The 22,936-nt window shown below is 53.2% G+C and overlaps 2 protein-coding genes across 3 annotated transcripts in view; one reads left to right on the top strand and one right to left on the bottom strand.

The window, feature by feature from the left end:
• Positions 1-11,487, top strand: part of PTK2B (protein tyrosine kinase 2 beta) — a gene marked incomplete at both ends in the record, with an annotated part of 53,528 nt that extends 42,041 nt beyond the window's left edge. Inside the window, 8 exons of one of the 2 annotated variants that reach the window (XM_080710477.1) lie at positions 287-412; positions 5,660-5,806; positions 5,933-5,968; positions 6,318-6,342; positions 8,444-8,490; positions 9,129-9,266; positions 9,637-9,717; positions 11,272-11,487. In XM_080710477.1, coding sequence (XP_080566603.1) covers positions 287-412; positions 5,660-5,806; positions 5,933-5,968; positions 6,318-6,342; positions 8,444-8,490; positions 9,129-9,266; positions 9,637-9,717; positions 11,272-11,487 — 816 coding nt within the window. The remainder of the gene's footprint in view (positions 1-286; positions 413-5,659; positions 5,807-5,932; positions 5,969-6,317; positions 6,343-8,443; positions 8,491-9,128; positions 9,267-9,636; positions 9,718-11,271) is intronic. The other variant, XM_080710478.1, reaches the window with a different exon arrangement.
• Positions 11,488-14,306: 2,819 nt separating this feature from the next.
• Positions 14,307-22,243, bottom strand: CHRNA2 (cholinergic receptor nicotinic alpha 2 subunit; the record flags this gene model as incomplete). The annotated part of the gene is made up of 6 exons (XM_080710479.1): positions 14,307-14,432; positions 15,510-16,560; positions 18,315-18,424; positions 20,351-20,395; positions 20,618-20,769; positions 22,171-22,243. The coding sequence occupies 6 exons, from the start codon at positions 22,241-22,243 to the stop codon at positions 14,307-14,309; spliced, it is 1,557 nt and encodes a 518-aa protein (XP_080566605.1).
• Positions 22,244-22,936: the final 693 nt, after the last annotated feature.

The raw sequence follows: 22,936 nt of genomic DNA, 5'->3' as shown, positions 1-22,936 counted from the left end.
GTCCTGAGTCCTGGTCTCAGGAGGCCAGCAACCTGTTTAGACCCCATATGTGCAGAACGCCAATGCACAGGAATGTTGGGGAAGTGAGAGGCCCCGCGAGCCCGCCACATCTCTCAGCAGGGCCAAGGACATGCCTCGCCATGTCCTTTCTTTCCTAGCCCCAAGAGAACAGCCCTGGGACCCCGTGGGTGCCATGGTTCCTTTCCTCATGCTCCTGTTTGTAGCAGCTAATTGTCTGCCCCTTGCCTTGTCTCTACGCCTTGTGCTTCTTTGCTTCTCTGAATAGGTCCCCGAGGGTCTGTGTGCGAGCTCCCCTACGCTCACCAGCCCTATGGAGTATCCGTCTCCTGTTAACTCGCTGCACACCCCGCCTCTCCACCGGCACAATGTCTTCAAGCGCCACAGCATGAGGGTAAGAGGGCTCTCTGTATGCTGAGTCCCAGCGGGGACTGAGGAGCCCCTGGAGGGCGGTGGCCTGGGATGCTGGGGATCCCACATCCTCAGCCTCCATCACAAACACATGCCAGTCAGCCCCCAAGGGGCTCTGCGACTCCCTTCCATTTGCAAACACATCAGAGTGTGCGGCCAAGCTAGACTTTGCTCACGATGACACCACCTGGACTGGACCTGCCCTTGTTCACACAAGCGCTGTGATAAAGGCTGTAAAAATCTCTCATTTCCCGAGCCCCAGGGGCAGGGTGGTCCACAGCACTGTGGAGGCTCACGGGCAGCCAAGCCTGGTGATGCAGGAGAAAAAAAGAGCCCAGCTGTCCCGCCCCACTCTGCCTTCTGCCTGGTGGCTCCTGTTGCTGATGTCTCTTTAGTCAAAAACTTCCTAATGGCTTCTTCTCTTGCTGCTTTTGTAAAAGGTGCCACTGAATGGGAAGGAGCTCAGGGGATAGGGTGGAGACAGGCTCCTGGGCTGGTGAGAGCAGGGCTAAGCCGCCTCCCCATCAATCTCGGTCATCAACAACTGGCAAGACCCTGAGTGTTTCATGGACTAGCTGCCGATCACCAGGTCTTATGTGGGAACACACCTTTGCTATGAGCAGATGGGCCTTTGCCACCAGCCGGCCCCTTTGGGGCACATGACCCGCTGTGATCAGTCACCACAGAAGGGAAGCTTGATAGATTTTACTAACTTGACTTCGCAAACAGGCTGAACCCCTAGTTCTTTCAGCTCTAGCGCTGTATTCACGCATGATATTTCGGGCCGAGGATTTGGGGAGATATACATATTTATCATAATAGATTTGGAAAATGTAGGCAAGCATGTTGGTATGCTTCTGTGCTGTTACTCTTAATTTAGGAAAATGTTGAAACGCGCATGATCGCATCGAATTTGTGGCAGCAAGATCTGCTGTCCAATAGATTACACCCTAACCTACCTCATTTTCCTCTCTTACACCAGTTTAACCAATTTCTATCTTTGCATGTGCCAAACAATAATAAAACTACAGTTTTAAGTATGCACCATAATTTAAGCAGCATTGGGCTCCTCCACCCTCCTGCCCTGGACTCTTTATTCATAATTAATTAGGTTTTAGTGAGCTTTGCTGCAAAGAGTGTTCTTTTAGAAAGAAGCTGTTTTGTACATCGAGGGGCTGTGTTGCCTTTGTCTAGGCCCTGCTTCGTTGTGAAGACTTTGTTCAGTTACATAAAGACAGACTGTGCAGTGGGGGGAAAAGGAATACCTCTGTGCCAGAGGTTTACAAATAACTGACAAAAGAAAAATCTTCCCAGGAGAACATAATGAGCACTTCTTTAAACAAACAAAAACAGATCAAAAATACAAATTTTATCTTATGATACAGATCAGAAATATTGAGAGAACGTCTCTTCCTGGTGGAATGTTGCAAAGGGATAATAGACTCCCTGCAATGCATTTGAAAGCGTTTAAGAAACATTCATAGATGGCAGCAACAATGCTCCTCCTGACTGGCTCATCTGGGCATCTGTGGGATGCCACCAAATCAGGAGGACAGCAACCTCCCTTTTAAATCTCACAATTCAATGATAAAGTTCAGTAGACTGGTATGCAGGGAGATGCTCTGGTGCTGTCCTTGGTGCTGAAGAGGGAAAGGCAGTGGTTGCCTTCAAGGAGTTTACTCACGGCCAGGGCCAAAGGAACAGGTGACCTGCACTGTCACCTGTAACCCAAGCCAGGAAGATGTGAAGGCCACAGAGTGGGAATCCAGGAAGGAAAGAAACTCCTGCCAACTGCTGCTTCTCAGCCGGTCCCTGAAGGGAAATGTGGACAGGGAGAAACTGGAAGGTAGGGATGGAAGAGTCAGAGGCATGGACAGGAGCCAGGGTTGAGTGATGAAATAGCATGGGGCATGTGGGAGGGCTCGTTGGCTCAAACAAGGACGGGGTGTGTGCAGAGGTGGAAATGGGCTGGCTGCGGGAGGGCTTGTAACCAGAACACGGAAGGCATAACAGCTCATGAGCACTATTTTAAAACACAGGACCCTGCTCCTTCCAAAAAGCCTAGGTGTCCATGCTGTGAGAAGAACACCTGAAATGCATTTCAGTCAAACCAGCCTAAAGAGATTTAAGGTTTTAAAAGTTCTCATTTCCTCTTTTATTTTCATTACAAAACTGGAAGACACCAGAATAAGTCTTCCAATATGTGTTTCAAAAATATTTCGTAAGGTTAGGCCTGGAGCACACAAGTGATGGGAATCTTTCCTTAGCATTTATGAACTATGTGGTATTTTCTGGACTCGATGACTCATCCCACCTGTATATTTAGTCTTTCTCAGCATGCGCATTTTTCTTACATCTAGAAATTCCCAACAGTGTATTTAGAACTTTGGACACTTAGTTCCTGCTTGTCACCCTTTGTAAATTGCCTGGGGCAGCCATACCATTGTGTTTTCAAGAATTTTAGCCAGGGATATTCATAGCCTTAAAATGCCCTCATTTTGGAGTATCTGTGTCTTAGTCCATTTTGGGTTTTTTTTTTTTTTTTTGCTGCTGTCACAAAATACCTGAGGCTGGGAACTTCATAGAGAAAAAAAGGTTGGTTTAGTCCATAGTTTAGAAGGTCCAAGAGCAGCTCTGCGGAAGCCTTCTGTCTACATCACCATATGGTACGTGGCATACATCATAGTGGGAGCAACCCCATCTCTTGGGAGTTAAGCTACTGCTGCCAGACCTGGCCCAGCTTCTGAGATAACATTCATCCTTTCCCAGAATTGGAGCCCCTGCACCTAGCAAGTCTCAAGTGTCCTGTCATAGCAGCACATAAGAAGCAAAACACTTCATTTCCACCCAAGTGGCCAGTTTACATACAAGCCACTTAAATAAATACTACAAAATTATCTCTCTGTATTTTTAGCAAGCTCCAATCCCTGCCAAGGCTCTTGAGTTTCTGCACTAAACCCTATAAAGCGAACTGGACTATTATACTGCAGTTAAAAAAATAGTTGTGTTGGGTCCCTTTGTAAAGGGTCCAGCAGCTCCACACAGCCACGCTGGGGACCACCTCTATCCAGCAGTGAGCCTCCTAGCAACCAGTCTCTCTGAAATAAATCTTATCTTCATCATTTTCATGATTACAAAATACTCTTATATTCGAGAATTTGTTTTCTTTTAAAAATGTGCAGCTCAGTGGTTCTCAACCGAGGTGTTTTGCCTCTATGAGGACACAGGGCAGTGTCCGGAGACATTTACATTACAGGTGGGAAGTGCTGCCGGGATCTAGTGGGTGGAGGCTGGGGTTGCTGTTCGATACCCTACAATATACAGGAAATCTCCCTGAGACAAAGAGTCGCCAGCCCCCACACTCTGTCCTAACTCCTGTTTATTCAACCCCTCGAAAGCAGGACATCATTTTTGTATATGTGTGTGACACTGAGGATTGAATCCAGGATCACTCTACCTTTCAGCTACACCCCCAGCCCTATTCTGTTTTTTTTATTATTATTATTATTATTTTGTGGTACTGGGGGTTGAACCCAGAGGTATTCTGCCTTCAAGTTACACCCCCACCCCAGTTTTATTTTTTATTTGACAACAGAGTCTTGCTAGGTTGATAAGCGTCTCACTACTTGCTAAGGGTGTCCTCGAACCTGCGATCCTCCTGTCTCAGCCTCCCAAGTACTAGCATTCCCACCTAGCCCCATGCCTGCCACATAGTAGTTGCTTAATAAACAGTTATTGGATAGATCAGTGAACAAAGGATGCTTCCGCAAGAAAACTAACTTGTGGGGGAAAGCATTGTGAGAAATCAAGACTGATAATTGAAACTAAGTGGGTGCTAAGGAAAACATCCCAACACAACTATTTTTTCTAACTGCAGTATAATAGTCCAGTTCGCTTTATAGGGTTTAGTGCAGAAACTCAAGAGCCTTGGCAGGGATTGGAGCTTGCTAAAAATACAGAGAGATAATTTTGTAGTATTTATTTAAGTGGCTTGTATGTAAACTGGCCACTTGGGTGGAAATGAAGTGTTTTGCTTCTTATGTGCTGCTACGACAGGACACTTGAGACCGGGTAATGTATATGGAACAGAAATGCGTTTCCTACAGTTGTGGACACTGGGAAGCCCAAGACCAAGGGCCACATGAAGCAGGGGTCTTCTGTGTTCTAACATGGAGGAGAGGGAGCATGGGAAAGTGAGGGAAGTGGGGGGGATGGCTCCTGCTTTTATCAGGACCCCCTCCTATGATGAGTCCCACCTTTTAGCCTTGCAGCACTAGGGATTAAATTCCCAATGCATGAATGTTGGAGACCGCATTCAAACCATAACAGGGATTGAGGCACCTGTTGGCTTTCACGTCATAGAAGGATCCTGTCTCTGTCTGGCAAAGGCCGGCCCTGGGCTTTATGCAACTAAGAGGATGCCAACAGCTCTTCTTCCATCGGTCCCAGAAGCCAAGGTGATCACGTGCAGCAGGAAAAGTAGCGAAATAGTTTGGAGGGCATGGGCAGATCAGTATGCAGATGAGCCCTGGGAAGATTTAGGAAAATCTCAACACCTTCTGTTTAGCAGCTAAAATGAGGAAGAGGCTCTAAGCCCCACAGGTGAGTGAGAACAAGGTTTAGATTAGTACAGCTGGAGAGAGGAAGCACCCTCTTCTCTCTCTAGAGCTCTGCTTTCTTACTGTGTTCTTCATCTTATCTCCTGCATGGCTTCTGGCCTTTGGTGAAATACCCCAAGCTGTTACCTTAACAGGGTGCGGTTTAATGCAAAGCCCGGTCCACGAGTGCATGCTCCTACTCCTTCCTCGGGCTCTGCTCAGCCAAGGCAGTCAAGTGGGACTGCACACTGGAGCTAGACGCCGCACCGCTGCCCCCGGGAAGCTTAAAGGCTTGCCACCATGGTGGCACCAGAGGGCGGGTTGCATTTCTAAACCTCCTAAAGCCACCATCACAAATGCCAACAGAGACGATAATATCAGGGCAGTCGCTTGAAAATAAGATGTCATCAACAGACCGTGCCGGAGTGAACACAGTGTGCTTGAGTGTGTTCTGGGGTCTGGCAGCCCGTTGCACCCCAGGCATGAGGCTGACATCTGAAAATAACTCTGCAGAGATGGCTGCAAGTTTAAGAACAAACTTACAAGCAGAAGAGTGACTGGCGAGGCGCAGCTGGTCCGTGTCTGAGGACGGCGCTCACGGCGTCTCCTCTTTCTCTCCGCCGTCCTCTCAGGAGGAGGACTTCATCCGACCCAGCAGCCGCGAAGAGGCCCAGCAGCTGTGGGAGACTGAGAAGATCAGGATGCAGCAGATGCTGGAGAAACAGCAGAGGCAGATGGTAGAGGACGACCGGTGGCTGAGGCAGGAGGAGAAGTCCCTGGTGAGCCGGGGCATCTCCTGTGCGCGGCCCTCTGCACCCCTTCCCCTGCCTGCTAACTGATGCTCCCTGTGCGTGCTCGGGGCTTCCGGTTCCAGAACCCCTAAGTCTTTTTCTCCTCCTCTTCAGGACCCCATGGTTTACATGAATGATAAGTCCCCCTTGGTAAGTCCCCCGGAAAGACCTCTTTTAGAGCCAAGGCTTCATCCACCCCGGGACCCCCATGCCAGCCCCGTCTCTTGCTCAGCCGCTGCCCATCTTGAGAGCGTGACTGTTCCCTTTACACTCATCCCACACAACCCTTTCCCCAGGGCTCCTGCGGTCTACACCCATGATGCTGCCTAACCCCCCCCCCCCCCGCAGGAAAGTCTCTTTGGGACAGGAGCTCCCAGAACCCACCCTACCTCCTCCTGCCCCGTGGCTATAATCTCTAAACACACTCAGAGCCAGGGTGGGGTGGGAATGCACAGTCCTCAGGGCCTCGGGAATGACTGTTGTGTGTCCTTCCTTGCAGACCCCAGAGAAGGAGGCTGGCTACAGTGAGTATCTGTGACCTTCCTTGGGGCCATTTCCACCTGAGTCTGTGTGGCACCCTGTCCTTGTTCAGTGCCCTGCAGAAAGTCTAAAGCGCACCTGTAATTTTTTTTTTTTTTTTTTTTGAGGTACTAGGGATGGAACCCAGGGGCATTCTACCTCCAAGCTACACCTCCAGGCCGATTTTTTTTATTCTTTTTTTTTTTTTTTTTTTTTTTGGTGGTGGTGGTACTGGGGTTTCTGGAAGCCCTTCTACCTCTGGGCTACACTCACAGACATAATATAGTTATATATATATATATATATATATATATATATATATATATATATATATTTTTTTTTTTTTTTTTTTTTTTTTTTAATTTGGAAACAGGGTCTCTTAAGCCAGCGGGTCTGGCTTCGAACCGGCACGATCCTCCTGTCTCTGCCTCCCAAGTGCGGGGATTACAAGCGTGTGCCACCACGCCCGGCTTTATGCTTTATTTTGAAACAGGGTCTCACTGAGTTGCGAAGGGCCTAAGTAGCTGAGGCTGTCCGCTAACCGCGATCCTCCGGTCTTAGCCTCCCGAATGTTGGGATTACAAGTGTGCACCACCACTCCCGGCTGCACAATCACAATTTTAAGAACCATCAGTCTCATTTAAATTTTGTGCGTGCAGACATGGCCGGCTTCATGGTGGAGAGCTGCCCTCAGCTCGGCCCGGCCCCATGGCTCCCCTTGCATCTCTCAGTCCCCCATGCCCTCAGCCATCTCTGTTCATCTCCTCCCGTCTGCATTTATTTGGAGAAGTGGGTGGCTCTCCCCTCCGGACTTCCCACTCACCCCGGTGTGGCTCCCAGGGGAGGGAGGTTAGATAGCGCCACCCACCTCTCTCAGTCTTACTCATCTTCTCAAGGCCAAGGCATGAAAGAGATAAAGTCCAAGAAAACTCACCAGAAGCCCCTGCTGAAAACAGAGCTGGGCAGTGAAGCTAATGATAGTAACAAGAGCCCAGTGACAGTGGTCACGAGAACTTAGCACAGGCCCTGGGCTCCATCCCCAGTGCCACAAAAAAAAAAAAAAAAATAGATGCCATGAGACCCAGACGTGGTGGTGCACGCTTGTAATCCCAGCATTCGGGAGGCTAAGACCGGAGGATCGCGGTTAGCGGACAGCCTCAGCCTACTTAGCAAGGCTTTTTGCAACTCAGCGAGACCCTGTTTGAAAATTAAAAAGACTAGGCCAGGGGTGGTGGCGCACGCACGCTTGTCATCCGCATTTGTGATGCTGAGACAGGAGGATTGTGATTTGCATTCAGCCTCAGCTACTTAGTGAGACCCTTTGAAACTCAGTGAGACCCTGTTTCAAAATAAAGATTAAAAACAAAATCAGGCTGGGAGCATAGCTCGGGGGTAGAATGCCCCGGAGTTCCATCCCCAGTACCGCAAAAAAAAAAAGGAGTTGTTTACTCCCATGTTACAAAGGATGAAACCAAGTAGCGTGTCCAGCATCACACAGCTACTGATTAGCACAGCTCAGATTCGAGCCCAGGCAGTCTGGCTCCAAGGTCCCTCCTGGGTTAACCCTCTTTTTCTACAGATAGAAAATTAAGACGCAGGGAGTGTAAAGGAGGCTCTCTGGGCGGCAGGGCTTTGGTGATGGAAGCGGGAGTAGGTGAAGCAGGTGTTCTGACTTCCACCCCTGCTCCAAAGGGCCTGTGTGCATCGTTGTTCATCAAAGTAAATAGTTTGGTTCTGCTAGTATTTCATTTTTTGAGCCCCAAGCACACAAAGCAAACCATCAGAGAGTCCTCGTGAAGCTACCCAGGACCTCTCCGCACCCAGGGCAGGAGAGTCCGGCTCCTTTCTCCTAGGTGGAGTGGGCACCCGGGCTGGATTCCATGCAATTGCTCCTTGTCTGCTGAGCTTTGGTTTCATTCTCCCTACATACTGGACCACTGCAAGCCCAGGGAAAACAGGATGCTATTCTCTCTGCCATCTTCCTGGAGTTGGGGTTTATGATCCTGGGATCTCCTGGTAGTGGAGGATATGGGCTTGATCACCAGCAGGGAGGGACGGAGGGGCAGGGCGCGAGACCTCTCTCATCCACTGTCCTTGCTGTTGCAGCTGAGTTCACGGGGCCCCCGCAGAAGCCACCTCGGCTAGGAGCACAGGTGTGTGTCGGCTCCGCCAAAGCTGGCGATGAACTCGAGTGGGGGTTCCATAGACTGAAGACCATGGGCTTGAAAAGCTTCAGAGGCCCTCAGAGACAGCCCAGTCCAGTGGCCTCATTGTAGAGATGAGGCCCGAGAGGAGAGACACCTTACCTAAGACCACACAGCTAATTCACGAAATGCAGCTTCCTGTCTCCTAAGCCCTGCTCCCTGACCCGGGGAAAAGCTTCCTGGTACAGGAGGTGTGGGTCCCTTCTCTCTTGAGCCCCCCACTTTGGCTCAGCTACCTCCATCCCCCTTCCAGTAGCCGGGGTAGACACTGCCATTCTCTAATCTGTGACAGAGTTTCTCAGTGTTGGCTGCCACTTGAAGAGCTTTGAAACAGTCTGGGCATTGGGCCAGGCCAAGGCTCAGCTGGTCTGCTGCAAGGCCACCAGCAGAATTGTATTAGGGGCCCCTGGACGCAGGGCTACTGCCATAGGAGCAGAAGGGAGGGCACACCCCTGGACAGGGCACTGTCATGCCACAGGAGAGGCATTTCCAGGTGGGTTGGCACTGATAGTGCCTGCCCAGGAAGGAATGGTCACAATGATGAGTCCCTGGCTCCCCCAAACCCCACCATCTGCTTCCCCCCTCAGCCCATCCAGCCCACGGCCAACCTGGACCGGACCGATGACCTGGTGTACCTCAACGTCATGGAGCTGGTGCGGGCGGTGCTGGAGCTCAAGAACGAGCTCGGCCAGCTGCCCCCCGAGGGCTACGTGGTGGTGGTGAAGGTTAGGACCGGGGCAGGATCGGGGCGGGAGGAGGGTCACTGGCCTGAGGGACTTGATCTCTGGAAGCCTCTGTGGGCACAAAGCACCCCAAGAGCACCGGTTCCCCAAAAGCAAGAGGTCAGCCCGGCGTGGTGGCGCACGCTTGTGATCCCAGTATTTGGGAGGCTGAGACAGGAGGATCACAGTTCGCGGACAGCCTCAGCTACTTAGTAAGGCCCTCTGCAACTCAGACCCTGTTTCAAAATAAAGAATAAAAAATAGGGTTCGGGGTGTAGCTCGGAGATAGAATGCCCTGGGTTCTATCCCCAGTACCACAAAAAAAAAAAAAAAAGAGCAAGAGGTCACAGCTCCGCCGCCCTTCCTCCTACAGAATGTGGGGCTGACGCTGCGGAAGCTCGTCGGGAGCGTGGACGACCTCCTGCCCGCCTTGCCTCCATCTTCCAGGACAGAGGTGCGTGTCCCCATCCCAGGGCCCAGGAGACACCATGTCTATCACTTCTCCCTTGACCTCTCCGGTCCCTATGTGGATTTCCCATCTGAGACTCACCAGGGCCACCTGGGCAGCCTCAGCCCGCCTGCCCGGGCCCGAGCAGGTGGCTTGGAGCAGCGCGCCCAAGCCGCTCCCACCAGGGCTGAGGCTCCGGTGAATTTCCTAGCCCAGATCTTGGCTAGTTGCTGGGAATTCTTACGGAATGCCAGAGAGGATCCGTTTTCCCTTCCCCCTCCTATGATCCTTCTTCTAGCCACCCTTTATACTAAAGTCAAGATGAGCATGTCACTGAAATAGAAACTACCAGCCGGGTGTGGTGGTGCACGCTTATCATCCCAGTACTTGGGAGGCTGAGACAGGATGATCATGGTTTCGCAGCCAGCCTCAGCTACTTAGTGAGGCCCTCCGCAACTTAGTGAGATCCTGTTTCAGAATAAAGTATAAAAACTAGGGCTGGGGGTATAGCTTGGAGGTAGAATGCCCCTGGGTTTAAGTCCCAGTGCTGCCAAAATAAAATAAAATAGAAATAGAAATTACCATTGAAGTCCCAATGGGTCTCCGTGTACCACTAACATGGTGCCTATAGCCGGAAGAGTGATGGCCTGCAAAGGTGTTCACATTCCAGCCCCAGGACCTGTGCATATGTTATCTTACATGGCAGAAGGGACTTGGCCGATGTGATAAAGGGTCTGGAGATGAGAAGACTATGCTGGGTTATCTGAATGGGCCCCATGTGATCTCAAAGGTCCTTGTAAAGGGAGACAGGTGCTGGCATGCACCCGTATCCCAGGACCTGGGAGGCTGAGACAGGAAGATGGCAGGTTTGAGACCAGCCTCAGCAACGTAGGAGATGCTCGGCAACTTAGTGAGAACCTGTTTCAAAATGAAAAATAAAATGGGGGTGGAGGTCCGGCTCAGAGGGAGAATGCCTCTGGATTCAATCCCCAGTACAAAAAAATAAAAAAATAAAAATAAAAAAACATCCAGGGAGGGAAAAGGTCAGAGACGGGGATGTGAGTACAGAAGCTGAGGTCAGGGTGATTCAGCGACAGCGGCCGCGGGCAGGCTCGGCCCTCAATGCTGCAGAGAGCAGGTCAGGTTACCCCTGGAGCCCTCGGGAGGAACAGGCTCTGCTGACCTTGACGTTCACCCCCATGGACCCATTCAGACCTCTGATGTCCAGAACAAAGAGAGTAAACCTGCAATTCTGCATTGTTCCAAACTGGTATGTCTGCAGTCACTTGTTACCTTAGCATGAGAAGCTGGTCAGTTGTCTGTCTGGAAGCCAATGGTAACTGCTCTCCACCCCTGACCATTCACCTGGATGGTGGCTAGTGTGAGGGCTGGTGTGTCCGGCCGGCACGTGCTTGGCTGGGGCTGGGGGTGCCGGCTCCAGCCTACAAGGAGGGTTGGCTCCTGCCGGGCCTGGGTCCAGTTTTCCCCCAGGGAACTTCTGCCTGCCTGGGTCAGCACCCTCCCCCAGCCTCCACTCTCTCCCATGCGCTCTTCTGACAGATCGAGGGGACCCAGAAACTTCTCAACAAGGACCTGGCAGAACTCATCAACAAGATGCGGCTGGCCCAGCAGAACGCGGTGACCTCCCTGAGCGAGGAGTGCAAGAGGCAGATGCTCATGGCCTCCCACACCCTGGCCGTGGACGCCAAGAACCTGCTGGACGCCGTGGACCAGGCCAAGGTTCTGGCCAACCTGGCGCACCCGCCCGCAGAGTGACCAAGGGTGGCCACCGCCTGCATCTTCCACCCCGCCTGTCGTGTGCCTCCCTGCCTTGGTCACGTGGTCTCCCCGGAGGCCGAGGGGAGCCCCTCCCTCACCACTCTGCACGACCCCCTCCCCACGCTACCCCAGACCGCGCTACTCAGGCTGCGGCTGATGAAGGGGACACTGGGTATGGACATGGGGTGGGCTGATGCGCCCAGAGGGGGCCCTGCCATGGCCGGCCACTCCCCCACCCCAGCCTGGGTGCCCCGTTCACGCTGGGGTCACGGTGGTGCCCTGGGCAGCTGAGGTGGCTTTGTGCATGGACATGGTGGACTGTTTGAGAGCCGAGCTATCTCTTCTCCTTCCTCTTCAGCCCTTGGGGGTCCCCTGATGCACAAAGGGAAGGGCTCTGTCTGGGGGGACAGGCATCGTGAAGATGAGGGATGGCCTGGCTGTTTTTGTACAGTGTATATTGGAATTTATTTAATGTGAGTTTGGTCTGGACTGGCCGCCATGGGCCCCTGGAGGGGGGATCTGGGACATAGTCCAGGACAAGCTAACTGGAGATGTGGACGCTGTGTTTTCATTGAACCACACATCGGGAAAAGCAGAAACAGAGGCCACCGCAGGCTTGGGACCGCCATCTGCTCTCTTCCTGACCCGTTCTCTTCCTTTTCTTACTCCTCCTCTCTCCCCTCCCCCAGTCCTCATCTGCACCCGTCCTTTCTCACGTGTTTGTGTTTGACATTCTTTTACCTTCTTTCTATTTGATTTGTGGTTGAATTAAAATCGTACCATTTGCTTTGGGGTTGGTTTGTGTTGTTTGAGCTGCTCTTTGTGGCAGGTCCCTGACCTTGAACCCCAGCCCTGAAGAGATGGACGGTGTTTTCGCTGGGTGCAGATCCAGGGCCGGCTGACGCTGGGCCTGGGCCAAGGCCAACGTGTAGGGGCAATCGGGCATGGGGGCAGGAACGTCGTAACCCCATGTGGGCAATAGGGCACCTGGCCCAAGGGCAGCTGTCCAGGAAGGACCCGAGGCCCTGGCCTCCATGTGACACACCCCTTCCGGCCACCCCTGGACTCTGGAGGGGCCCTGGTGACATCGCTGACACTGAGGTGTGGCTGGCAAGGAGCCAGGCGGGCCACAGAGAATGAACAGCAGGCTCGGCTTGGCTTAATCACTCTGTTTAATCACTCGCATGCAAGATGAATGGGAGACCTGGATAGGGCAGCCACCAGCCCCATATCTGCCCCAGATCACGTCTGGGAGTGTATACCCAACCAGAGAGTCCAGAAGGGGGCCAGGGGTTGCGTTCACAGGAGGAACAGGGATCTCAGGCCAGAAATGGCCACTGGGAAGGGGTCTCAGCTAGAACTCAGGGCCAGGGTGACAGTAGGTAGGTTTCCCCCAAGTGTGTCTGGAAGAGGTGTGTGGAAGTCCAGGAGAGGACCAGGAGACTGAAGGAAACCGGAACTTGCCCTACTTCATGCTCTGTGATGTCTGGAAGGCCCAGTGTACCCCTCTGTTAACGACTGAGGCCTTGCCCTCGGGGCTGGATAGAGCAGAGAAGAGGCCCCCATCCTCAGGGCTCCCCGTGCAGCTGAGACCCTGGAACATTCCATGCCATGGTGCACAGGCACCTCAGAGGAGAGGTTCTGGGAAGAACAGTAGGGAAGATGGGAAGGGAATTTGCTGAGGCTTTGGCACCACAGAGGCAATCTTGGGACCCAAAGCCGTCCAGCTTGCCCTCACTGGAGCAAATGTCTCAAGTGAGGCTCTACTCACCTGGTACTTTGCTAGGTGCTACAACAGGGAAGAAAATAAAAGTAGAGGCCTGCCCTTCAAGAGATCAGGACTGAAGGCAGTTGAAGCCTAAAACTTTACCTAGCAGACCACCAGGGACCAGGGCCCAATGGAGGGGCTGCCGGATAACCACCAGGCCGAGCAGGGTCAGTAGGACTCGGGGTGGCCTCCTGGGTGCCTACTGAACATTCAGGTTCAGATAGTGCCTGTGGGCAGTGGCTCTCAGCTCTGCCTACTGGACCAGGCCTCCCTACAGCAAGGGAGAGAGCCTGGGCCTGAGGGGAAGCTGGGGGTGGAGGCTAAAGGTGCTTCTAAGAGGACGGAATGGCTAGGCTACCTGCACCCAACCATCTGTTCTTCCTCTGTTCAGAGAATCCACCCTGCACCTGTCCCCAGCTGTCCCCAACTCCCTCACACCTCCTTCTGGAAAGCCCTGATTCACTGGCTGTCACCACACAGCTCTAAGACCTGCTGAACATCTCTCTCCACTGCTTTAAAAACACCAACCTGCCTTTCAGCCATGCCCACCCTGATTCACCTGTCCCCCCACCCTGAAGACCTCGGGCTCATTCCTGAATCCAACTGTTGCTCATAGCGCCCTCCCCTCCTTTGAGGCTGAGTTCTGTTTCTCTCTGTCCTAGTGCTACCCCTCAGTCCCCCTGTGTGGCCTTCTGCCACTTCAAGTCTCCCTGGCTTCTCCAGGAGAATCTTATTCTGGGGCCACATGGCTGCTACCATGTCACGACCTTCTGCAAAGGGCCTGCAAATTCCTTCACCTATTCTGACTCCTCAACATCCAAAACAAGGCTTTTTGTCCTCGGAATGTGGTTCAGTAAGGTCAAGGTCATGGTCAAGGTAAACTGGAATGTGGTTCAGTAAGGTCAAGGTCATGGTCAAGGTACACTGTTCCACAGGGCCACCACGGGCAGTGGGCATTGACCCCTGGGGGACCTCCAGAGGCAGCTGCAGTGAAGATGCCCAGAAGTGGGCTGTCAGGGCTACCTGGAGCCAACACGGGGACATCGAGTCAGATCATCCCAGCCAGGAACGGGGGAAGAAAGAGCCCAACAGTGCCCAGGAAGCAGACGATGATAAAGAGCCACAGGAATATCCTGTCGATGACCATGGCGACGTACTTCCAGTCTTCCTTCACCTGCAGGTAGAAATGCGCTCACAGTGACAGGGGCCAGGCCTGGGGAAGTGTCCCTCCGTGAGCAGCCCCCGTAGGGATGACCACAGGGCAGCAGCGAGTGCTCCACTAAGACCCCGGGAAGCTCAGGTCAGCTCAGGCAAGAGGTGAGGGCAGGGGAGAGCAGGGCTAGCTCAAGGTCATAGCGCCCTCCCCTCTGAGAATCTCATCCTATCCGCTCTGCACAGCCCAGAACATTGCGTGCTCTCTCTTAATAAGGGAGCTGGAGCACATGAAGAGGCACTGGAACCACCCCGGAGCACAGGCTGCAGTGATTTAAATGTAGTATTCAACGAAGTGCTCAGGACTTTGCCTTCCTTCCCCGCACTGCCTCCCTCCGCCCTCCCCCCAACCCCCCACACACAGGAGACTCAGAGGAGAAAGGAGGTGGGGCAGATGTGCCTGGGGAGAGGGGTGCAGGGCTTTGTGGCACTAGGACTCCTACCCCAGGCCAGGGGCACTGGATTCCTAGCTGCTCCCCAAATCGATGATGAATGGTCTTATCTGCTAAGGATGCCACCCAGCCACCATCTCTGCCTTCTTTCCTTCCATAGGTAGATAAGGCGGATTCTGATGCCGAACAGGGTATGACAGGTGCTGCAGAGGGAAGCCCTCCCCTGCATACAACCCAGAATCTGCAGAGTTTGTGGGTGAATAGTCAAGTTCATAAAATGCACAGAGCCCATAAGAGACAGCTAAGCAGAGAGGAAGAAGCCACCTCGCTTGGGCTCCCCTGGTGCACCCTGTGTACCCTGCCCACCCCTCACCTATAGTGGTGGTGAGAGGGCTGGCATGGGCTCCCAGCCAAGCTCCTCCCTCTCTCCTCTCTCTCCCATTTAGGTGAAACGGGGCTGTTCTTGACCCCGTGGCATTCTGCCACCTGCCAATAATTGTCCCAAGAGCTGCCAGCTAGACACTCTCACAAGTGATTCCAGACCCCTCTGGGCTGTGACAGAGGGACACTGGTCCTCAGAGGAGGGAACTGGGTTGGCCTAAACCAGCACCCTGCTGAGCTGGCAGAGCCACCCAGCCTCAACATACCGAAGAGTCCGCATCCTCGGCCCGCAGGTGGTCAGCAATATAGTGCACACCTTTCAGCGCTTTCTGTATGCGAGGTGAAAGCAATATCTCCCGGGACAGAGCCTCAGCCCTGGGCCCTGAGGCTCCACGATGCAGGCTGGCATGGCTGCAGAGGACACCCATGGATGGGGCTGGATGACCTGCACATGCCCATGCATCCTCCTCCTCTTCCTCCTCCTCCTCCTCCTCTTCGTCTTCCTCCTCCTCCTCCTCCTCCTCCTCCCTATCCTCTGCATCCACACTGGTCTCTAACCAGTGATAAGACGGGCGGAGCTTCAGTTCCGGGGAGCCACGGGGCTCGGAGGGTGGCAGTGGACGATTCATCAGCAGCCACCGGGGCGCGCAGCCCAGCAGGGCAACCCGCACCCAGTGGGGCATGCTGTGGGTGCTGGGCGAGCGGTGGTGCACGTTGAGCACGAAGACCGTGATGACGATGGACAGGGTGACAAAGATCATGGTGAAGAGCAGGTACTCGCCGATGAGCGGGATGACCAGCGAGGTGGACGGGATGATCTCGGTGATGAGCAGCAGGAAGACGGTGAGCGAGAGCAGCACGGAGATGCACAGCGTGATCTTCTCGCCGCAGTCGGAGGGCAGGTAGAACACCAGCACGGTGAGGCAGGAGATGAGCAGGCAGGGGATGATGAGGTTGATGGTGTAGAAGAGCGGCAGCCGCCGGATGACGAAGGCGTAGGTGACGTCGGGGTAGATCTCGGCGCAGCAGTCGTACTTCTTGCTGTTGTAGGTACCCGTGGCGTTGATGATGGCCCACTCGCCGCTCTCCCAGTAGTCCTTCAGGTCCACCATCGGCTCCATCTGCTCCAGGTCGATCTTGGCCTTGTCGTAGGTCCAGGACCCGAATTTCATGGTGCAGTTCTGCTGGTCGAAGGGGAAGAAGGTGACGTCGATGCTGCAAGAGCTCTTGTAGATGGCCGGGGGCACCCAGTGCACGGCGCCCGTGGAGAAGAGGTGGGCCTTGGTCATGTGGGTCACCGTGAACTCCCCGTCTGCACTGGGGAGAGGAGAGGAGCTGGAGGGCGGTGTGTGCCCACCTGCCCAGCGGGGCTGCTGCAGGGAGCCATCTGCAGGCAACCCCCATTACGAAGTCAGTTAGAGATCTTTACACATTGCACGTATATGTACATCTTTCCCGGCAGATGGACAGACCTGTGCTGTCTTTTCAGATAACACTGGTTTAATTGCAAAAGCAGGGATTTATTTATTTATTTATTGGTACTAGGGATGGAACCCAGGGGCATTCTGCCTCCGAGCTACACCCCTAGCCCGATTTTTTATTCTTTATTTGGAAACAGGGTCTCACTAAGTTGCGGAGTGCTTCACTAAGTAGCTGAGGCTGACAGTGAACCTGCGATCCTCCTGCCTCAGCCTCCCAAGTACTGGGATTACAAGAGCACGCCACCATGCCCAGCTAAAAACAGGAGTTTTAAAGAATACTACCTGTTATCACGATCAATCCCAAATCCCAGGGAATACATGGGAGACAGGGACTTTTACCCATAGACTAGTTTCAGGATAGAGTTATAAGCCAGCTAAAAATAGGAACTTTGAAAGCGAGTAATAGACACATAAAACAGAAGTTAAATTTTTACAAGTCATTTCATATATTCACCACTAGATGGCAATATGCTTCCATTTGGGGGAAAGGGGATCAATTTCATTGATTTTCTGCCTCTTGGAATGGAGCAGAGACGTGGAAGAGATCCTTAAATGTGTGCAAGAGTTTGAGCTGGACTTTGTCCGAACTAAATAACTTTTTTGTGATACTGGGGATTGAACCCAGGGGTATTCTATCTCTGAACTACACCCTAGCCCCATTTTTTAATCTTTATTTTGAAACAGGGTCTTACTAAGTTGCAGAGGGCCTCACTAAGTAGCTGAGGCTGGCTACAAACCTGCAATCCTTCTATCTCAGCCTCCCAAATGCTGGAATTACAAGTGTGTGTCACCACGCCCAACTTAACAAAATAATCTCTTGTGATAACCAAGTAACAGTGGCCAATAAAAATATTTTTTTATATTGAAACAGAGTCTCACTACATTGCAGAAGACCTCGATAAGTCGCTGAGGCTGGCCACAAACCTGCGATCCTCCTATCTCAGCTTCCCAAGTACTGGGATTACAAGGGTGTGCCATCACATTTGGCTTTTTTATTTTAATTTTTTTTATTCTCATTGACTTATCAATAAAAAACTGCCTGACAGCGAACACAAATGAAAGTATAGATATTTTTCTATACAAATTATTTTTAATTAGTTCTCTACCCCTTACGCCCACCCCCACTCCCTGCCTTCTAATAGCTATGGTCAGATTATTCCTTTTTGGTCTTGAATACAGGTAAAATCTGAAATAACATGATTAAAGAAAAAAAAAACAAACCTCATATCAAGAGAGTTTTTCCCTCCAAAGGCACCAGCCAAGAATGCTTCTCACCTCTTGACAGTACTGCTATCCTTAGTATCTCAACCCTTACACATTTTTAGAAAGGCCATACCACATGTGTCAAAACATATTCAGAATCAGCAAAATCGTTGTCCCACCACAGTACCGAGAATTGATATACATGTAGGTGCTCAATAAATGTTGGCGCATACAAGAGGGAGAACAAAATGAAAGAAAGGAAGGAATAAAGAGGGTGATTCTCAGCCAGCCCGGTGAGCGGGCAGCAACAGGAGCCAGGGGCGCCCCTCCCCGTGTACTGCGCCCGCCCCTCCCGGGGCTCTCCCAGACCACCCCAGGGCTTCCTACTTGTTGTAGAGGACGATGTCCGGGATCCAGATCATCTCCGAGGGGACTCGGAGGGAGGTGATGTTTCCAAAGTCGGCCGGGTTCCAGCGAAGTTTGTAGTCATTCCACTCCTGCGCAGGGGGGAGGGTTTGCATCGCTAGACTGTGGGGAGGGTCTCGTCACCACTGCGGGAGGGGCCTTGGCTGGTCCAGGCGGAGCTGTGAGGTTCGGGAGCCCCCCAGAGCTCCTCACCCAGCCCCATAGACTAGAAGGGGCTACGGTGTCAAGAAAGGGCTCTGGGCTGGGAATCGGAGCCTCTTGCTCTGCCCCCTGCTAGTAGCCAAAGCTGCAGGGAGGCAGGCCAACAGGGCCCCCCTGGCCTCGCCACACCCCTGGTCCTTGCTCTGCCCTCCCTGGCTGGACCACCCGAGTGGGCCATTCAGCCATCCCCGTGTAGTCCTTCAGTTCCAGCACAGTGCAGTCACAAGGGCTTTCGTACACTCTCCTTCCAGGAAGAGCCTGGAGGGCTCGCCCGGGGATGCGCCGCAGATGGAAACACTTCCCCATTTAGCAGGTGAAGACACTGGGCCAGTGTGGTGGAAAGCATCCTGCCAGAGGCCTGCGGCTGAGGCAGAGAAGTTATTCCTGACCTTCAAACCATGCTCCAGAGCCCTCCCTGCCCAGCATCATGAAGGAGGAGGGGATGCTCCGGGCTCAGCCCTGTCTCCATCAAGGCAGGTCTAAGTCAGTGTTCCTCTCCCTCCCCCCATCAGGTCCTTATTCTCTGTCTGGTTGATCTCTCCAGTTTTCAGTTTCAAGCAACATTTGAGGACACTGCTATGTTGCACTAGATAAATTCCTTCAGGCATGTGGCAGCTCCATTTTGCAGATGAGGATAGCCCCAGGTGGAACTGAGGGCTGGCTCCCACCACAGTGCTCTTTCCTCAGCTTCCCAGCCAGCCTGGCCCAGCTGGCCAGCCACAGGGACGACCGCGGTGACCTACACAGACACTGCGTGAGTGTGCGGCTTTCCAAAGGCCTCCTTGAACATCTGTGAAGGTGAGTGTCATCACCCCCGAACAGCTCTGGGGTGAACAGCATCAGAAAGGTCATCCCAGAGCCCCCAGACCAAGAATGTAGTTTAAAATCGAGTAGCTGGACTGGACTCTCCTCCCATCCAGAGGTGGGACCCAGGCCCTGCCCTGAACTCGACTGGGTTCCTTTGCTGCCCTGACCAATGGGACATGGAACAATGGATGCCCAGGCATTTCAGGCCACAAAGACTAGCAGCTCCCACTTCCTGCCTCTTGGCCCCCATACTCTGAGGTCCTACAGCCACCAGGTGGGAATCTAACTCCCCCACTGGAGAGACCCTTGGGAAAGACCCTGCAAGGGCCCAGGGAAGATAAGGAGCTGAATCAGGCCCCACCTCTCAGAACTTTCCAGAACCTTCCAGATATCTCTGCTGCAGAACAGATCTGAAGCAACTTTAGATCCTCCAGAGCAGACCGAAGATCAGACAAATGCCACCAAGGACCCGCGTAGTCACCATGCAAAGGCAAGAAAGCCACCCCAATGTTCCGCTATGAAACCACAAGAGAGGAAAACCTCGCCACTGTGTTAAGCTGCAAAGGTCTGGGGTCGCTGGTCCAGCAGCAAAAACGAGAACACTCAGTGTTCTCTGCTAGAAAGAGCAGAGGGTTCGGAGTCGGGCGCCCCTGGGTGACCCCTTTACTAGCAAGCTGCACCCTGAGCCTCGCTTTCCTTGACTGTGAAATGGACTGTGGGGTTTGGGAGACAATTCAGCCAGCTGCCCTGCGGCTCACATAACAAGGACTGTGGAATCGGAATTCCACTCGGGGTCAGGGGTCCCTCACCCCGGCGGGTGGTGCAGGCGGCGGTCTCAGGCAGCGGATCAGAGCCTGGCCACAGGAGCTCAACCCGCGGGAGAAGCAGCCAGCAGTCAGGACTTCAGGACACTCTAGGAGGCCGCTGTTTGTGAGCTGGGGCAGGGGCGGGGGCAGGGGTCCAGCCTCCTTCCTGGGGGAGGGTCTCACCTGCTTTAGCCACACGTTCGTGGTCATCATCTGATTCTTCTCATCCTGCCGGGCAGCAGAAAGAAAGGAGAAGGGTGACAAGCCAGCCGGGTAGCAGGGTGGGTGGGAAGACCCTTGGGTGTGTGACACCCAAGCCCCACCACCCCGCCGCCCTGCCTGGCAACCTGTGTCCCTGGCATCAAGAGAAGGGAGGGGCTTGGCAGCCCTGGAGGAATGGGCAAGGGTCCCACGGTGCCCAAGGTGGACAGGGGTGGAGGACCAGCCTACCACATCAATAAGCTGGGCGATGGACAGTCCAAAGCGCACGATCACCACGTCCGAGGTATTGGGCACCGGCCGCGCCCAGCGGTTGTAGCCCTCAAAGAGGCGCTTGAAGAGGCGGTCCTCAGCCTGGGTGTGTGGCCCCCGCTGCGCCAGTGCTGGGGCAGGGAGGGAAGAGGGAGGCAACTGCAGGCCACTGAGGAGGTGGGCCTGTGGCTTCCTCCCACCTCCCATCAAAGCAGAGGCAGCCGTCCTCGCTTGTAATCCCAGTACTTGGGAGGCTGAGACAGGAGGATCGCAGGTTCACGGCCAGCCTCAGCAACTTAGTGAGGCCATCTGTGGCTTAGTGAGACCCTGCTTCCAAATAAAATAATAAAATAGGTCTAGGGGTATATCTCAGAGGTAAAAATGCCGGAGTTCCATCTCTAGTACCATCAAAAAAAGACAAATGGGGTGGGGGGGATGCACACCCAGGTCCTATGGCAAACCCTGCTGAGGATTCAATATGATAGTGTCTATCAGAGCTTAGCACACAGAGGCTCGGAACGTCAATTAGCGCCCACTAAATGTCAGTGTTTCAGTAAGAAAGTGTGAGCGGTCCCCCTTCCCCACAGGGAGGGAGGAGAGACTGAGCCCTACAGAGATCTAGCCACAAAGCCCCAGGAGGTGAGGGAGATGGAGAAGGCAGAGGTCCCTGCGGGAAGGGCGGGCTGCAGGGGCAGGGGCCTCACCCACCACGGGGAGCCTGCCCAGTGAAGGCTCCCATCCCCACCGGCCCACTGTTAATGCCAGCCCAGCGGGAAATCCCCGCAAGGGCAACTCCCTGAGTTTCTCTTAGACCTCCAGCACAGGTCACCTGGTGTTGGCTGGGCAGAGCGCAGCCAAATCGTCTGGTGGGATGGTGCAGCTGATTTCTTTCTTTCTTTCTTTCTTTCTTTCTTTCTTTCTTTCTTTCTTTCTTTCTCTCTCTCTCTCTCGCGCTCTTTCTTTCTCTCTCTCTTTCTTTCTTTCTTTCTTCTCTCTTCTTTCTTTCTTTCTTTCTTTCTTTCTTTCTTTCTATTTTTTTCTAGTGTTCCGCACACAACTTTAGCACTCCAGGGCTCTTGCTGCCCCAGTCAGTGAGAACCACTGCTCCCAAACCCAGAAAGAAAAAAAAAAAAAAGAAAAGAAAAAAAGAAAAAAAAGGAGACGGAGCAGTGCCATCTGGACAGAGATGCAGCAGTGACAACAGTCACCACGTGCGCCCGCCCGCCCTGCCTGCCAAGGCCCGGGCGCTAGGCACCAGCACAAGTCATCCAACCCCACAATAGCGCGGGGGCTACGGAACTATCTGCATCTTAGCAGATGAAGAACGCTGGGGACATTCAAGGTGACCCAGCTGCCCGGGGCTGTGATAGCCCCTCCGGCCTTCCCCGGAGGAGCCAGCGCCACCTGGGCCCTCTCAAGTCGCTGCGGAGGAGGGCAGGGGGCTTTAGAGATGGATGGATCTGAAGGATTGCAAGGAGGCGGCCTGCAGGGCGCTGGTGTTAGAGGAAGTCCTAGACGGGGCGCTCACTCACCTGCTGGGAGCAGAAGGGGCCACCACAGGCCGAGCTTCACCCAGAACGGGAGCTCAGGATGGCAGGGACCCATGCCTGCAGAGACACATCTGGCTTCCCTGGACAGAAGAGGGCAGGCCCAGGCTTGCTGGAGGTTGAGCCTGCTGGGCCTTGGCGAGCTGGCGTGGCAAGCCTGCAGCTGGGTACTTCTCTGCCCTAAGACGAGGCCAGCCTACAGGACAGAGGGGTGCGCGGGCGTCCCCACAGCTCTGGATTCAGTGCCACTAATGGTAACTGTTACGAAGACTTGAAGCACAGCCTTGAAGAAAAAAGATAAGACAACGCTTTATTTATTTATTTATTTATTATCTATTTATTTATTTTGTGGTACTGGGGATGCAACCCAGTGGCCTTCTACCTCCATGCTACACCCCCGGTCCTATTTTTTTTCTTTTTTCTTTTTTTTTTTAAGGTACTGAGGATTGAACCCAGGGGCATTCTACCTCTGAGCTATATCCCAAGCCCTGTTTTTTTTTTTTTAATTCTTTATTTTGAAACAGGTTCTTACTAAGTTGCTAAAGGCCTAAGTAGTTGAGGCTGTCCGCGAACCACGATCCTCCTGTCTCAACCTCCCAAATGCTGGGATTACAAGCATGCACCGCCGCACCTGGCCTAAGAGAATGATTTAAAAACACAAGCCACCCCAAAGATGCGGGGATCAGAATTACCATGCAGAGGGTCAGGAAGCCACTTCTAGAGGTCGTCCTCGGTCTCCCACCCCGATCTC

Source organism: Muscardinus avellanarius, assembly GCF_963383645.1.
Source record: "Muscardinus avellanarius genome assembly, chromosome: 14".
Classification (NCBI taxonomy): Eukaryota; Metazoa; Chordata; class Mammalia; order Rodentia; family Gliridae; genus Muscardinus; species Muscardinus avellanarius.
The sequence above is the reverse complement of the archived record's forward strand: the minus strand, read 5'-3'. Positions and strand labels throughout refer to the sequence as shown.